General features: G+C 39.3%; 1 protein-coding gene across 2 annotated transcripts in view; it reads left to right on the top strand.

Moving 5' to 3' along the window:
* Positions 1-17,945, top strand: part of fibcd1b (fibrinogen C domain containing 1b) — a 162,337-nt gene that overhangs the window by 49,368 nt on the left and 95,024 nt on the right. For both annotated transcript variants that reach the window (XM_007548923.2, XM_016669901.1), the window contains 2 exons: positions 1,728-2,207; positions 16,224-16,383. In XM_007548923.2, the coding sequence (XP_007548985.1) occupies positions 1,728-2,207; positions 16,224-16,383 (640 nt within the window). The remainder of the gene's footprint in view (positions 1-1,727; positions 2,208-16,223; positions 16,384-17,945) is intronic.

Raw genomic sequence — 17,945 nt, 5'->3', positions numbered from 1 at the left:
GGAAGCATCTTTCTCTTAATGTATTTGTTTTCTCTCCAGATTGCATGGCCTGCACTAATCCTGCTACCTGCTCTTTATTCTCTTTATTTAATTTAATTAATCTTTATTAAATTGTGACCTGAAATAAAGCCTCTATCAGAAAATGTTTTTTGCTCAAATGTCGAAAAGACTTTCTCATCTTTAATTCTTCCAATTGATTCTGGCCTTCTGCACTGTGATAAAATGAATGAATATTAAAATATCTTGTTAAAATACTTGCGTAAAATAGTCCTAATTAGTTTTTCATGCGTTTTATGATTTGACATTTTAACAAATCACACTCAGAAGGGTATCACACATGATTAAGTTTCTCCAAACCCAATCTTTTACCACCAGTTTGGGTATTGAATAAACCCCTATGCCTACTGATGGAGCATTATGCTTGTTCAGGCCACATGACCTCCTTTTGGTGCAACATATAGGCTACATGGTTGGTCTAAGGAGAGCTTTAAAATGGGCTTGATTTGTTAGGAAAACACCCCCACATGTCATGGGTTTTTACATCTTTTTATGATCCGTGCCCACAGACTGTGTGTAAACAAAGTTCAGCAGGAACTTCCCCTGCTGAGGATAATTGATTCTCTTAACTTTAAAGGAATCATAAAGCTCTTTCGTAAAGCAGACCGTTAGCCCTCTATTAGCCGGGGTTCAGTGTGCTTCCGCAGCCAATTTCCATATTAATGTAGTCGCTCTCATGCTCTCGTAAAAATAGAAAACAAACATGCTTGCACGCATCAGCCCACATATTTTCATATGGGACATCCTCTGGTGTGGAAAAAGAAACGGCAAAAAGACCAATTCCTGATTCATTATGAGGAAGATGTGGGGGAGTTGCGCATTGTTTATCATGCATAATGGGCTCTTGTGCTAGTCTATCTGTTCCTATTTCTCCTGATGTGGGTGAAAAATTTAACTGTGACTTTATTCTGCTCCCTATAATTTATTTAATGCCGGCTTTGTTTACAGTTTGGCTTTTGTCAGACGAGGATTCTGCGATTTGGTTGTTCAGCTACAACCTTCCTGAGCCTCATTTTCACCTTAATAAAGGGTTTCCGTTTTATAGTAGCCTGCAAAAGTGTTCAGAGTTTATGTATTTTTTGCGATTGTATGTGTGTGTGTTTGTAAAAATTGTCTTCCTCTCCTCAATTATCTCCCACCTGAACTCAAGTTTCAGTCTAGTTGTGGTCCGTGTTCGTTGGATCATCGAAAAAATGAATAAATCGAGGGCTGTGGTTTTAATGCGACAAAAACAGAAAATTGTCAGTTTTGGCATTTTGTCTCGCATCTGAAAACATGGATGCTGACTAGAACAGTTTTTCCCACGTCTTAAACCATCATCGATTTTTCAATTTGCACTTCGCAAGAGCAAATTTGATGGCATGTGATGCATCTAGACAAAAAAAAACATATCTGAAAAGCTTCTTTTTAGAGATGTTAAACTCTGATTGAGACTACAACAAAAGCAGTAGCTGAAGGACTCGACATTATTTCACCAGACAAATGTAAAAAATTTTTAGCCTTTGTGAAACTCATTTCATAGAGGTTTGGAATTTGATTATTCTGAGTGAGCATCTTTGCAACGGTGGATGAAAGTCATCTCTTTTTTTTTGTTTTTTAAAAAAGCACTTCTTATGATTTAATATTTTTGCGTTGCCCTAACATTCTTTTCTTGTCTCTCCTTCTTCCAGAGGATGAGCTGCAGCTACCTGCTCTGCACCATCCTGCTCTTCGTGGCCGTGCTGTTGGCCGTCACCGTAACCGGCACCATCCTTTTCATGAACCACTACCAGGCCCCGCCCATGTCTGACGGCCTACCCCACATTTCCACCAATCAGGATGAAGCAAACGCCCTGGTCACCGTGGAGAGGGGCGACGGCTCTCGTATCAACATCTTCATCGACCCCAACTGTCCCGACTATAACAGCAACTTCATGCGGCTGGAGGGTGTGCAGACCTCACTGCTCCACTCGCTGACTGACCACGACTCTGACCTGAAGTCGGTCAAAGGTCAGGACAGGGCCCTGCTGGTCAGTCTGGCCGAGGAGGTGGCCAAGCTGTCAGCCCATGCGGGACAGCTGAAGATGGACTACGAGTCTCTGCGCCGGGGGCAGAGCAGCCTTGGTCAGGACCTGAATACGCTACAGACAGAACAAGGACGCCTCATACAGGTAGGACACCTGTACACCAGAGAAGGAAACACTCTGTAGATTCAACTTAGATCTATACACTAAAGAAAACAAAATTAAAAAAAATAAGTGTATTCATGTTGCCTTGCAGCAAGAAGGTCCTGGTTCAAATCCCAGCTCGAATAGAGTTTGCATGATTCCCCTGCTGTGGGAACTCTGGGTTCCTCCCACAGTCCAAAAACATGACTTGTTAGGTAAATTGATCTTTCTAAGTTCCCCTTCAGTATAAGTGTGTGTGTGCATTGTTGCTGGTCTGGTGTGTCTCTGTGATCTGACCAGTGACCACTGGAGATGGGCACCATCTCCCCCACTGACCTTGCTAGGATGTGTGAGATTGGACGGAAAATGTTAAGTCCTTCAATCCATATTTATTTTTTGCTTTATCTTCCTACACGCTGCAGGAAAAATAGTGCCTATTTACTTCATGGATACTTACATTTTATTTTTGAGGATAAGTCACAGACGGACACTTCATAGATCGTTATTTGAGAAAAATGTTTTTTTTGTTTTTTTTTTTAGAAATAAACAGAGTTATTTTTATATTTATTTTGCTGCTGCTGCCCTTGTCCTTTGTAGTGACTGCTGATAAAAAAAAAAAAACTGAAGTTACCACTAACCATTCTCAGCTCAATTCAATTCTTTAAGTACTATACAGAGGTGCTCTGACTTGCGGGATGTGAAATGCTTATTGATGCATATTGATTGTGAGGCCACCGTAAGACGTGTGACAGCCTATTGCTCTGGAGCATTTTCTGTGGGTTTATTTGCCTTCCTTTCTCCTCTCTGCAAACTCAAAACATGATCGTTCCCTGAGTCAATGCCAAGTCGAGCCTGTCCGTTCCGTTTCACACCGTGATTGACCGGCTGCAACGAAATTAAAGCACAAATAGAGCTCATGTTTCTCCGGGCTCGTGTTCCTCTTAATGTAACTCTCCCGGCCTTGCAGTCGAAGGGGGAAAGTCACTGGGGAAGAAATGTCCATCATGTTTGAAGAAAACCCTACAACTCGCACACTAATTAGGTAAGATAACATAATGCTTCCCGAGATGGATGCAGTCGTAATTAAAGCCCCTTTAGTTTTGCACTGTCCAGACTGATTTATTGATGACGCATATCCTGAATGTCTGTGGTGATTTTTTTCATGCTACATGCTCCTTTAATCCTGTCATGTCAGCTAAGACCTGCGCTCTGTCATAAATAGATAGAATGGTGTAGGTGGCACCTTGCTGCCAGCCGTGCATCTGAAGCAATTGAATTCATTTGCCAGTCGTTTCTTAAAGCCAGAGCTTTTTAATCAATTCATGTAGAAAAGCTTAAAGGCTGGTTTGTTGGCAAACGAGTGTTTGTAGACCGAGCGGTAAAAGCAGTGAGCGACTTTTAATTTGTGGAATGGTGCAGGTGGCACGGGGCAGTGGGCAGGGTGTGTTGAGGTGGCACCGGCAGCAGCTTAGATGCTCCAGGTGATTGATTTGCTCTGCGGAAGCGAGGCATGTGGTGCGCACATCCGCTGTTTCAGCTTGACACCATGGTGTGACTGTGTGATCTATGGGATACCTGTGGCCAAGGGTTCTGATTTATAGGATGACACACTGCTGAATGTGCTACGCACTGCAGCCCTCTTTCTTACAAAAACAAAAAACAAAACAAAAAAAAAAAACCCCTCACCCTGCCTTGTAGGGATAAGCCCGTCCACATTCCCCTGAGGTGTGTAGGAGAATCTGATTGCAGTAGGTTTGGAGGAAAATGTGTTTTTATTATTTATAAACAGACATATTCATCTTTCATAGCAAGAGAAGTGTGCTGACATATTTGCGAATGGATAAATCACTCTGATAAAAAAAATGTTCCAGCTGAGGCTTGGATCTCAGAGTGATACACAAGGACAGCCATGTTTTTTTAAGACCAGTTGGTAATTTTGTTTACTTCATAAAGTTAAACCATAACGGTGCTAATTGACTGAAACATGTAAAATACCTCTTCCTTTTGTTTTGTGTTTACATTTTTTTAATACTCCATTGCTGCTTTACACCTTAACCTACCAAATTGCAATTGCGAAATTTCGATCCATAAATACTTGAGCTTTTATTGGTGAAGACTTTGAACTTATTTTTTAAATGAGTTATTATAAAATCAAAGTTCAAGCTGTTAATTGTTCTATTTGTGGTGTGTGTTACGTTCGTCACCCAAACGTGTGCCATTGTGTTGAATACAGATAAAGAACTAACAGCCTTGACTGTGAATGCAGCACTTAAGGTGGTTTGTGTCTCTGATAGACAGAAACTCTTTGATTATTCTGAATTGAACTCTAATGACATTGACATCCATTGAAAGCTTTGCTAAACAGAAGATTGCAAGAGACATGACCTAAATCTCTTCAAATAGCGAATAAATAAATCCATACATTTTTCTTTAAATATGGTTATTTCTTTGTGTCATTTATAAACTCACTTAAAAGCTCCTTTTCAGTCTGATACAAACATATATCTTGGCTAATCCAATTACATTTTAAAACTTGGCAGCAAAATCATTGTTAGTAACTAGTTATGATCAGACTGACTTATAATGTTAGCTCAGAAATATTTTTATTAATTTAAAATAGCAGTTTACCTTTTTTTTAGTAAAGTATTTCTAAAAATGTTTATAGTTATTGTCATTCATGTTACAAATTTGGTTTATTTTTTTTGTGAAGAGTAAAAACAATACCCAAGTGAATGTGTGGTTCACTATTGTTAGGACTCATGTAACATCTAAAATTAGAGTAATGATACTGTAAACTTGCAAGTTAAGCTATTGAGCTAAACACACCTTAATAGAGCAACATTATCCATTTATTCACTCAAATTTTATCATCTAAACAGGCATAAATGTGAAACTGACCAGTTATCTGTGCTCTAATCTCAGTTCTTTGCTTCTCAACTTTTGCTGCAGTGATGACCAAATAATATTGTTACTCAATTTCAGCCCATATATTTTGCAGCACTCTGTATGCATAGATAAAGATTTTTCCTCTCCGGATGCCGAAGTTAACACAAAATCTGCTCATTATCAAAACTAACCCTCCTAATGGTGCCTAGCATTGAATCGTACATCCTTCATTCCAGTACACATACACACACTCTGCAAAATTGGGATGCATCAAAATTGGGATGCATCAAAATCCATACTTGAAAGTCATGATGGGATTTGTTCCAAAAGTGTAAAACACATTTTTGACACCAACAGGCAAAACAGGAAACATTGTGGCAACAGTTTTGGTATCCATCAAAGTACCACTTAGTTTTTTAAGGTAAGTTTTCTTTTCTGATGGCTCTGCCAATAAGCAATCATGTCCTGTGCCCAAGCAACACTAAATTCATTTTAAAAAGGGGAGGAAACTGAGGTCTAAACTCGCCGAGAACCAACTTCTTTCTTCATTCTTTCATGATGTGAAGCGATGCACACAGTCTGACTGCAAAATCACTCCACAGAGGCAAAGGCTGCAAGGAGGAGCATGACTTACTGATTTCCTTGAACTGCAGGTCACAGTTTAAACTGAATAATGTGCCTGAGGATTATTAATGTTTTAAACAAGTGGCACTTGCAACCCCTGCTAAGGATCTGGGGGCAAACTGCTGGTATGCGAGAAAACCATATTGCCTCAAGACACTCATTCTTCCAGGCACAAGTCCTCTGTGCGCTTGCGAAAGTAAAATTGTTCTTGTTGCAAGGTCTCGGCCAAGGATATGATACAAACAACTTCAAAAGCTCAGTGGAAAAAAAAAAAAAAAAGGGGTAATAAGAAAGCTCAAATTTGTAAACATGAATGGGTGACTTCAAAGATTCAGTAGCTCTGGTCCGAAGGAAAAAATATATATCAAGACATAGTGAAAGTGTACATATATAGAGTAACAATCTATTACGAAATAATATAACAGGAACTACAAATCTTAATATTCTCACCACTATTATTTGCTCAGTTTATATTTTAGGTTATTTTCTATTTTTTTTAATTGTTTCTAATTGTATTGTCAAATTTATTTCATTTTGTTCTGTTTTACTTTTTTCTTTTTATTTACAGTTCAGATCAGGCATTGCCTTTATTTCCCAGTATGAAATATGATGACTTATAGGTTTCTTGATAGCCAATGCATTGCTTGTTTCATCTGCTTGGGATCTATGCATTTTGTCCCCAAGGTCCTCTGGGTACTCTGACTTTCTTCCACAGTCCAAAAACATAAATAACTGGCCCCTCTAAGTTGTCCTCATCAGTGAAAGTGTCCATGCGTGGCTGTTTGTTGGATGGATGAATAGATATTACGTGCTTTTGAATATGCCCAATATTACACTGTGACCTTTTTAATCAAAGCAAGAAGCCTTACACATGACGTGGACACTTACAAATCAGATTAGTAGGATTGTAAATCCCCAGACTGAAAATATATCCTTTCCTTCAGATGGTGTTCAGCTCACAGCCTGAAAGATGGGTGTAAAAGTGCAGAGGATGTATCACTGTTAATGGGAACCACAGCTCTGGGTAATAAGCTGCAGGCAAAGTTTTGTGTGAGTCTTGGAAAAAAAAAAAATGGAGTCTTGTGCGTAGAGGCAGAGGCTGGGACATTTGTTTTCCACTGAATTAAAGAACATACTTTAAGATTTCTTGATCAGCATCTTAAAGTGATGGCAGAACAATTTCAATCATTCAAGGTCTGATCTCAGACCCGACATGTACTGTCGGATAGTCCAGCTGTGTGCTTATGTGAGGGTGGTGGACGGCTGAACATTGGCTCCACATACAAACCGAGTCGGAACACAAAGCGGCTCTGTCCAACTATGGGAAGAGCAAATTAAAAGTGCAAATTGCAGTGTAAAAATTTCAGAGTCGAATTTAAATGTCAAAATTGAAGGCAGCATGCGTGGAGCATTCTAATGAAGGGGATTAATGTATAGAGTAATTTCTTTCTCTTCTTTCTCTCTAAAGCCCTTTTTAATCTGCTTCCATGTTGTCACGTGTTTGAAATTTAGCGCTGTGTTTTTCTACTATCTTTGCTCTTACGTCTGACCACGCCCACAGCCAATCAGAGAACAGGAACTAAGCTTGCATCACCCATGCAGGTTTAGCTGGCCCTGCTGGTCCTACTACAGGACCGAAAAAGCAAGAAGCGGCTAGAAAAAAAAAAAAGGAAAACTGGAAACGCTCATAATGCAAGCTGAGTACAGTGGAGCCAGGTCCATTTGAGTGGAAAAGGAGTAATAGTGGTTCAGTGATGCAGGCAGATTAAAGTCTTGTATAAAATATTTCGTAACAACTATCTTAATAAGGTGTATATTAATTCTATATTCAAGAAAGAATTTGATGTAAATTGTTTTGCGACTCGTATCCTTAAACTGTTCTCCATTTGTTTTGCTACTGTCCTTTTGTTAATGGTTTTTGGTAAAGTCTATGTGACTTTATCCACAACAACATGGAAGCACAGTTTACGCTTTTATGGTCAGATGTCTTCCTTGGCCTCTCTGGTAAAAGCATGCCTTACAATTCTGAGTTTCTCATAAATCCTTTATTGCTAAATACCTAAATATATTCATTGTTCCACGTACTCTGAAAGGAAGCCATGCTTTGCTGCATTTTACAATGAAGTAAAGTGTGAAGTGGCCGGGATGAGGATCATTGCCTCCAAATCAGAGGCCATAGTCTTGAGTCAGAAAAGAGTAGAGTGCCTTCTCCAAGTGGAGGAGTTTAAGTATCTCGGGATCGAATCAGGGAAAAATGGAGCAGGAGGTCAACAGATGGATTGGGGCAGCGTCTGCCGTGAAGCGGGCGGTGTACCGGTCCGTCGTGGTGAAGAGAGAGCTGAGTCGAACAGCCAAGCTCTCGACTTACCGGTCGAGCTAAGTTCCTACCCTCATCTATGGTCATGAGCTTTGGGTCATGACCGAAAGAACGAGATCATGGATACAAGCAGCCGAAATGGGTTTTCTCCGCAGGGTGTCTTGGCTCTCCCTTAGAGATGGGGTGAGAAGCTCAGTCATCTGGGAGGGACTCAGAGTAGAGCCGCTGCTCCTCCACGTCGAGAGGAGCCAGTTGAGGTGGCTCGGGCATCTGGTCAGGATGCCTCCTGGACGCCTCCCTGGTATGACCCACCAGGCGGAGACCCAGGACAAGCTGGAGGGACTATGTTTCTCGGCTGGCTGGGGAACGCCTTGGGATTTTCCTGGAGGAGCTGGAACAAGAGGCTGGGGAGAGGGAAGTCTGGGCCTCCTTACTTAGGCTGCTACCCCCGTGACCTGACTCCAGATAAGCGGAAGAAGATGGATGGATTGGTGAAGAATTATTCAAATAAGTAATTATGAGCCCAAAATCAATACTAAACTCATGCCCAATGTGAGTGCAACATTTTACTGGTACTGTTTAACTGGTTGGTTTGAAATATCCGACTGGTTGTCGGAAATATCTGACTGGTTGTCGGATATTTCAAACCAAAGTGACAGACTGCATCACCCAGTAGCTACGACAATCGCCTTAGTGAAGACATCTAGAGATCTAGAGACCTAACACTGTTAAGTCGCTGCTCAAACGCTCATCAGACTAATTGCCAAATTGATTTTTACAAAGGCAACTTCAGTCACACAGACAAAACTTAGAGTTTTGTCTGTGTGACTGAAGTTGCCTTTCAAACATTTCTCTTAGAGAGAAATGTTTGGAAGTTCTTCAAAATAATTTCTGAGCTTGTCAAAGAAAAACATAAAAGATACAAGATTAGCAGAAAAACTAGATATGGTGTTCCAGTAAATTTACCTTCAGGCAGCTTTAGAAATTTGGTCCACTGAAGGAAAATCATCAGAGTCATGTCAGGTGCTGCTTTTCTGTGATGGGGAGCAAAACAAAAATGTCTCTGAGTTTAGCTTACATTTTAGCTCCATATGTTATATGGACCGGCCTGAAAACATCAAAGCACACTGAATCCTGACAGTGTAGAGAATATCTGTAATGCTTGTCATTGTGTTTACCATATTGCACAATGTTTTCTAAGACCTATATTACAAAGTCATACAGCTACAATGAAAAAAGCTCTTTGGTCCTTTCTTAAAACATCTAAAGATGCTCTACGCTCAAGGAGCTTCTGCAATATCCACATTTCAAAATATCAGAATCAAGGTTACATAACACAACTATTATAAATAGATGTTCTTGAAAAAGTATAAACACACCTTCAACTTGTCTACATTTTGTCACAAATAAAACATTTGCATTTGTGGATTTCCATAAAATAAAAAGTTTATTTTTCTGTTGTATTGAAACCTTTCTGACAGCTGTACTTGGTGTCCTAAATAGGAGCACAGAACATTGGCTCTGTCTGATTTATGTGCGAGACGGATCAACTCAAGTCGGCTTTATTTCATTATTATTGCTTTACTACAACTCCTGGACTCTGCTATTCTGCCAAACTCAAATCTACGCACGGACAGACTAATCAAATGTCTGTTCAAAGATCAGGCACTCAGTGTGATATGAATCCAATTCACGATTAAAAACATTCACATTATGTATGAAGGTTATGTTCATCATCAAGGGTCATCTTTTATTCATTGTTTCTTTGCTTCAGAGACCTTCATGTACAGTACAAGACTGTTGACTCTAATGGCCAGAGCAAACTCAGTAGAGTTTGATCTAACATTTGTGGGCCACTTTAATTCGCCAGGTGCTTATTGATGGCTGAATTGCTGTTACTTAGCATGCAGTTACGCCGATTGAGAACAAGCACGCTCTTTGTTCTGCTAACCCAACATCAGCGAATAATGGAGGTTTTACAAAGCAGCATGGTGAGGCAGGGTTTTGACTCCTATCTCAAAGCAACAGGCTGCCTGACTGCGGAGAACTTTTGTGATGCAGATTTCTCAGCGTTATCTCACAAAGAGCATAAATCAAACAGATAATGGGTCAAATGTGAGAAAAAGAAATCTCAGGATACATTGTTCATTCAACAAATAGTGCCACCTTAAATATGTCTTGGTCTTTAATGTTTTAGATCTTGAACTGAATTTTAAAAGCAATAGCTGTTTTACTAATAAATGAATATGTTGAGGAAAAACTGGAACAGACATGGAACCTGCCAGAGAGTGGCTGGAAAAGACATTAACAACTCAACAAGGGGTCACAAAGGAACCAATAAAAACTTCTAACACATTGCAGAGATCACTTGCCTCAGTTATGACAATGTTCATAATTCAGTAATAAGGGATTGAAAGAAAACAACAAAGCAGAAATGGCATACTGAGAGTTTTAAGATGAAAATAAGCACTGGCCAAAACTTAACACAATGTTCTGCTTCACATTTTCCAGAAAAAAAACAGCACTTTGATTCTTAAGGTTTTTGGGGAAAATATTCTGTGGATTGACAAAACAAAAGTGAAACTTTCAGGAAGATGTGCATCTCCCATAAATCTAACATAGCATGTCATAAATAGAACATCATACATGGTTGTGTGATTGCCTGAGGCTGATTTTGCTGCTTCAGGACCTGGGTGACTTGCTGAGATTAATATTTACAACATTTTAAGGGTTCTTTTTTATTTATTTATTTATTTATTTATTTGTGTTTTTGCCAGTTCTGTTGGTTTCTCTTCTCATTGAGCCAACGGAATAACAAAATTAATCACTGAAAGTACTCTCCATGGCAATTCAAAATGCCTGATAAAGACATTTCGAATATGTTGGAGAGGGTTTGTTATTAAGTAGTACCATAATTAACAGACACCCACTAGAAAAACATGTGGCTCTAGAGTTAGCTTACTCCTGTGTTTGCTGGATATTACAATATTTCTTGGACAATAATTGTTTCACAAATTGCACTATTCCAGGATTCTTGCCTTGTGGTTTTCCACTGGTTCAACAAGGCTCCGGTCGGATTTGGCCTCATATAAAATGCATTGTATGTAATAATAGCACATAATGTGAATATTTTGTGACTCTTGGATGCACCTCCAAATGCAGTCTGCTGCTGCACCAGGGATGAGTTTTGTTCCCAAGGGATTTCTTTCTGTCCCATTTTTTTTTTTTTTTCCATTGCTTGATGATCTTGGGTCGTGTCATGCATGTTGTGAGCTGAATGTCAGCTGAGTTATCCTTAACCGCAGAGTCCCCGTTTCTCCTATTTACTGTCCCAGGATATATCTCTGACTTTGATTTTATCAGGCATTAAAGCATTTTCTAGTCTCGCAATGACAGACTGCTCGGCATAACAGCACAACTAATGTCTTTTATGTTTTTTTTTAAACTCTAAATGTGAAAAGGGCTCCATAGTCCATTAGACTGATAAAAGAACAAACCTACTGAGACTCTCTGCCCTGCTCTCCAGATGACCCTGTATATCTAAAATGCCCTGCTTTTTGTTTAGTTTTTTTTTTTTACTTTCTCCTGATGACTCCATTAAAAAAACAAACGAACAAAAAAAAAAAACATGTTTATCAGCAAATCACTCATTAGTTTGATTTATTAACCTGCCCTTTATCTACTGGGGGCATTGTGCATACTTGGTGTTTGGGCGCACTGAAAAATTACCATATGTCTGGAGCTTCCCTTACTCAGTCTGATTATTCTGAAGATTAGATTAAATCAGAGAGACATTTGTATAATATTCTCAAGCATTTATTTATTTATTTGCCTGGCTTATCCTTGTCGGGAATTTTCTGTGCCTGATAAAAACTCAGAAAGTGAATCAACTCAATGCCGTGCTCAGTAAAATTACGCTTTCATTAAATTTCATTCAAATTATGTTTATCAAGGACTTTGCTGCTCTTAATTTCAGAAAGTCACTCACCTGAAATAACATGGATTTATTGTTTATCTTGAAAGTCTTGTTACTGCTAATGTTTTCATGCTAAGCTAACATAGCATGAAATGTTAGCTTAGCATGTTCGTTCTCTGACTTCTCATGACTTTTCAGTATGTCCCAGTTATATGCAGAGAAAACCTGCCTTATAAACTTAGAACCTTAAAGAAACATCATGAAATGTAATGAAAAGTGTTTGAGCTCCTCTCTTTGTGGCCGGCAGTCAGTACAGACTTTTTATTTGTATATTTTTTTAAAGAATTAAAACAACATTCTTACGCTGACGAAAAGGCTGATAATCTGACAACACAGCTTTTTGCGAGTGCAAATGTACCGGTCATTATTCGAACTTGCAAGTCTTACCTATAGGTATGTATATGACATACTTAGAATAGTGAAATACACTGCAAATTCTGATTAAGCATTTATGGACATAACACACACACACACACACACACACGCACACACACACACATAGTAATCGTCTGCTACACCTGCTGCAGTGAAACGAGATTTAGTTGCAATTTATTGCCGTCTGTTTGCAGTTTGGTTTCAGATAACCTTGGCTCAACTTGTATTGTTCTTGTAACTGTTATGGACTGGATGAATGTCACACAAACTAGGTAATTTATGGCCTCTACTGTTCTGCGATTTGTCAGTGAGAAACCGAAAGTAAATGGAAACATCAGCAAAATCTTTTCAGTGCTTTGCAGGAGAAAAGAAAAAAAAAATCATTCCATTTCATTTGCAAATAAGAATAATAGAAAAAAACAAGTAGTGGTCATGAGGGAAGATGTATGTATTTGTGTGTGGGAGCATAAAAACACATTTTTCACGCGGCTCTTCGGATGCCAAATTATGTTGATTGTTCAAAGAAGGTTCAAAGATGGAACGTGTTTCACACTGCGTTTATGACCAACTGTGGTACATTTAGAGAGACAGTTTATTTTTTTGGTGCAGGGTAGAAGGCTGGTTGGGGGCTATGGACCCCTTTGATCTATGATTTTTTTATTATATGCGCCTTATAAGTATTTCCGTGGGGTTTTCAGCTGCTGTTGTCTCAGCAGCAACACCCTCTTAAAGTTCTAAGTCGTTCCTGGCTAAATAAAACATAAATATACACCATTCAACATGAAAAGATTGTAATTTTGTCGTCTTCAAGCTGAGCATGCGATCAGATCATGTTCAAGATTTTCAAATCATCCTTTTATGCAACAGCTGCGCAGAAAGGCACCTAAATTGGCCCCCATTTAAACCCTGACACAAAACAAGGCTCCATGTGTTAAGTACTGTGGCGTAACTGATTTTCTAAGCCAGTGCAAAGGCTGTCTAATGAGATCTAATTACATAATGATCCTAATTGATGTGTCTGTCAAGGCTAAGCAATCGAGGCTGGAGACACGTCTCCTGCTTTGAAAGGAGACACGCAAGCAGAACGTCGATACATGCTTAACAAATAACAACTGGAGAAATAGTGTGAGAAAGGCACATTCAAAAGCGTCTCGCCCATGAATCCCGCCTTGTTGCCGAGCAGAACAGTTTCGGTTCTGTAATATATGCACGCATGTGCCTGTAGCTTTCTTTGCACCTGCATCGGGGCATGTACACAAACGTGCCTTGTTTGAAGCTGTGTGTGGGTTTAACTCACACTATTCCAGTGTGATATTCTCTCGGCGTAGTTCGCTGTGCCTCGGCTTTGTGTTGCATAGATATTGAGGCCAAGGAATGGCCACAGGGGTTTACATCTAATGCAGTTTTAACACCTGAGTATAGCTGCGCCAATGGGGCATATGACTTTGAACAGCGCAGGTTTTTGTTTGTGTGTTTTTGAAGGGGGGTATGTTTGCATGAGACAGAGAAAAAGAAGGATGACGAAAGTTTTTTATTTTTTTTGAAGGGGGTTGTTTGTACTGAGTCTGTGAGTGAGATGAATGGCAAAAAAAATATTTCTCTACTCTGATATATACAGAGTTTTAGAGAGAACCTGGCTGTCCGTAGACTCTAACAGGAATGAAATGTAAAAAATAAAAAAAACCCTTACCTTTAATGACCAGCTCAGAGAAAAGCTGGTCATTAAAGAGGTTACCGTGCTCTTTGCTAGTCTTAGCACACACATTCATCAACAACCTTCCCACAGGGCTTTTAGTGCTTCACTATAGTCACCAGATTGTGTTATGGGATAAGGTTCCACGTGTCGTTGCCACACACTGCAGCCATCGCGTCTGTGTGCCTGTGAAAGTCCTGAAAGAATTATGCTGCTTGTCCTAACACATTGGTATAGTCAGGTGCACAGGATGACAACTTTTCCAGCGGGACTGAGGTAAATTTAGAATCCCAGCTTTGAATACATTTTCCTCTGTTTTTGAAAAGAAAGGGGGGGAAAATAAAACTCTCAGCTGCAACATTCTGCAGTAAATATGCCGCTCCACTAGGAGGCAATAATGTCATAAATGCCATCAAAACATACAAAAGAAGAAGACCCTGAGCAAGGCTAAGCTAAGCTAAGCAAAGCAAAGCTAATCTGCTAAAGAGGTTGTAGGACACATTTCCTCTCACACTGTTTCTCCTTTAAGCTATTTGGGCTTAAAGTTTAAGCTTGATGGAGTCAAAAGCAGACATATGTGGAAATATCCCTCATTAAACTGAGGATGTGCAAACATGACAGGAGATTTATGTTTTTCAATATACCGCTGTTAGTGTAGAGGGGGCTTTAAAATTAACGGCTGACTTCAAACCCTTGGCTTTAACACACCTGATTCAAATCACCTAATTATCCTGTCAGGATGCCTTCAAGGTCAGTGGGAAACCTGTTAATCACCTATCGGTTTAAATTAGGTGTGTATAACTCATGTAAAACAGTTTTGTCCACATAACTGGAATTATGGCAGCATTTGCCTACGTCTATTGTACAGGCCACCCCCCTACCTTCACCCCCACTCCTACTAACAGCATATAGTTCATTACTGAATGACTTTTTATTATAATGGCTGAATATAAATCAGGCGTAATTCTGTAAGTTAAGACATTCGCTATAATACTTTCTGCCTTAATGATTGCCACAAGAAAAGAAGAAAAATATAGTTGTTCTGTGTTACCATCTCCAACAACTACCTAATGCTATGGAATGGGAGCAAGTACAATTTTATTTCCCAGAGGGGTTTATTTTATGAACCCCTCTACAATAATGCCACAGCTAACATTTCTGCTAGCATCTCTGCATATTAAAAAGATATGATGCTCTTAGCTGATACTAGAAGATCCATTCCAGTATCTTTCAGTCATAATTCTTTTTTTAATCTTTGAGATGAATCTCAGTGTATATTAATCTTAATGTATATTGGCTTAATATAGATTAAGCCAATATACATTGGCTTAATCTATATTAAGCCAATTTAAAAACTGTCTTTAGTACAGTACGTGTGTTTAGGTTGATTGTGTTACACTTTGCATAAAATTAAACTGAATAATTTTAAACAGCAGTATCAGTCTGCACTCTAAAAGATTCTGTGTCATTTTGAATTAATTTGTTCATGTTCAAGAAGGGCTTGTTTTTGTCATATTGAAAATAATTTATAATGTGCCATATTTCAACACCCATTTGGGATATTTAGTAACTTAATGTCTTTGCATTTCTGTCCCTTTGCTCTTTCTTATCCTCTCTCTCTTCAAAGAGCTGACGACAACTGTTTGGAACAGTTTCATTTCATTTTGGCAACAGATGAATAGGTTAGGCTAAATTCAGTCTGTATTTGCTTTTTTTTCTTAATTGCTTTTTGTTTACTGTGGAACAGAGCTAGGAATCTTGCTCGGGAAGCATTGACATTGAAAACTGCCGGGGAGACTGCATAATTTCCAAAACAACCAGATGAAAGCTATTTTGCTACATTTTTTGTTTAAAGAAAGCAGTGATTTTGGCTTATAACAATGCTCTTATTGAACAGCTCCTCTATCTTAAGAGGAAAATAAATGCTTGTCGCAAGCATTGCCAAAAGTGAAAATGCAACAAGATACCATTTCATTGGACTCAGCTGTTCAAATCTAGCTGTTTGTGTGCTGCATAATAAAATAAGCAGCAAATGTTATCCATCTTGAAGGTAATGAAACTGTTGTCCCATCTGCTGCGAAGGGAACTTGGTGTTATTTCATCATTAGTAAGTGTGTTCTCTCCCGTCCCACTTTCATTGTGCTGCAGCTGCTGTCGGACAGCCAGATCAACATGGTGAAGGTGGTGAACTCCGTCAGCGATGCGCTCAATGCCATGCAGAAGGAAAACGTGGGACTGAAGGCTCGGGTCAAGGCGGATCTACAAAGAGCGCCGGTTCGAGGGGCTCGACTCAAGGGCTGTTCCAATGGTAAGAAAAACCAGTCGGTGTTTACCTTAATGCATATCTTTCTTGCAGGATCGGAGTTCATGCTGTGCAGATTTGTATGCTGTTCCATTGTCCTTCCATATTTCCGTAAATTATGCATCACAGGCAACCTAGAAATTGACATTTCACCTTCGTTTCCTGCTCCTCGTCACGATTTTCCCTTGACCCGTTATTCTTTGGAGTTCTTTTCCAGTGCGATCTGTTTGTTATCCATCATGCGGCATATTCATTCAGTGGAGCCTCTCCGGGCAAGGTGTGGGCTCCTTTCTGTGGGCCGTATCTCTTGCACATTATTCAGTGGCGGTAAGACTGTGGAATTTTTCACTTTACATGAGAGATGACTTATGTGTCCGCAGAGAACGCCCCGAGGCACCGTCCCATCGGAAGCCTTTTAACCAGGCATACCCGGTGGCATCCCCCTGCTGAATTTGTCTGTCACTGATAGCCAAGTAGCACAGCTGAGCTCCTGCAGAGAGTACAACATACAATCACAGGCGACACTTTTCAACTGGTTTTCTTATCAGAGGGAGGATTTAAGGATGAAGTAGACATTTAATAAACATGGAACGCAAAGGCTTGCTTTCTGTGTGCTATAATACTTCTCAGTCTGTTATCTGATGTTTCCCTAAGCACCTTACATGTTACTGTAATTAAATAAAGAGATCAGCGTATCAGTGCTACTTGTTGCTCAAAGAATAGAATTTAAAATGTTATTGATTCATTAAGCACTTTGTAATAAAAGCCCTGTGTACATTTCTGATTTTCTCCAAAGCTATAAACCACTAAGACCTTTAAGATCATCTGAGTCAAACCTGCTCATCGTTCCAAAAGTTTGAGCGAAACATGCCAAAGCACCTTTAAGTTTCTGTGCACCGATATTCTGGATTAAGCTGCCTGTTCACTGTAAAACAAGATTAAAAACCTTTTAATTTGCTTGCAATTGGCTTTTTTTTTTTGTTTGGCTACATATATAAAGTTGCCTTCCCTGGCTTTACTTTGTGGATGTGAACACGCCCTCCTTGGGCCTTGTAGCAACACAAGCACCCATATTCACAGCATTTTTGGTTCAGTTGAAATGCAGATTTCTATTGAAATGGACAGAATTGAATGGAAAGAAAAGTAACTTCTTCCCAGAACATCATTTGTTTTTCTGCTTACGATCATTCTTCTTTTTCTTCTTCTTCTTCTTCTCCTTTTTCTTCTTTTTCTTCTTCTTTTTCTGGTTGTTACCTGACTTTTCTTCACATGCTGCTTTCGGTGCCACCCTGTTACTCAGAGCTGCATTTATTCACAGTATGCACAATTAGCAGAAATCCAAGGTCACAAAAACCTGAACTGGTGCAGAAGACAAAACATGTACTGTCAGAAAAAAATAAAGTTTTCCCTTGTATTTTATACAGTTATGAAATCCTAGTAACATGCTTATGTTACAACCCCACCCTAAAATTCCTAAAGTAAATTCTGGCACTGGGCTTTAACATAAAACTAAAAAGTAATCCGAACAGTTGAGTAGCAAAAATATAATTTATTTTACAATCCAGATA

The sequence above is a fragment of the Poecilia formosa genome, unplaced genomic scaffold (genome assembly GCF_000485575.1).
Source record: "Poecilia formosa unplaced genomic scaffold, Poecilia_formosa-5.1.2 Scaffold28, whole genome shotgun sequence".
In the NCBI taxonomy this organism is placed as follows: domain Eukaryota; kingdom Metazoa; phylum Chordata; class Actinopteri; order Cyprinodontiformes; family Poeciliidae; genus Poecilia; species Poecilia formosa.
This window is presented reverse-complemented; position numbering and strand designations above follow the sequence as displayed.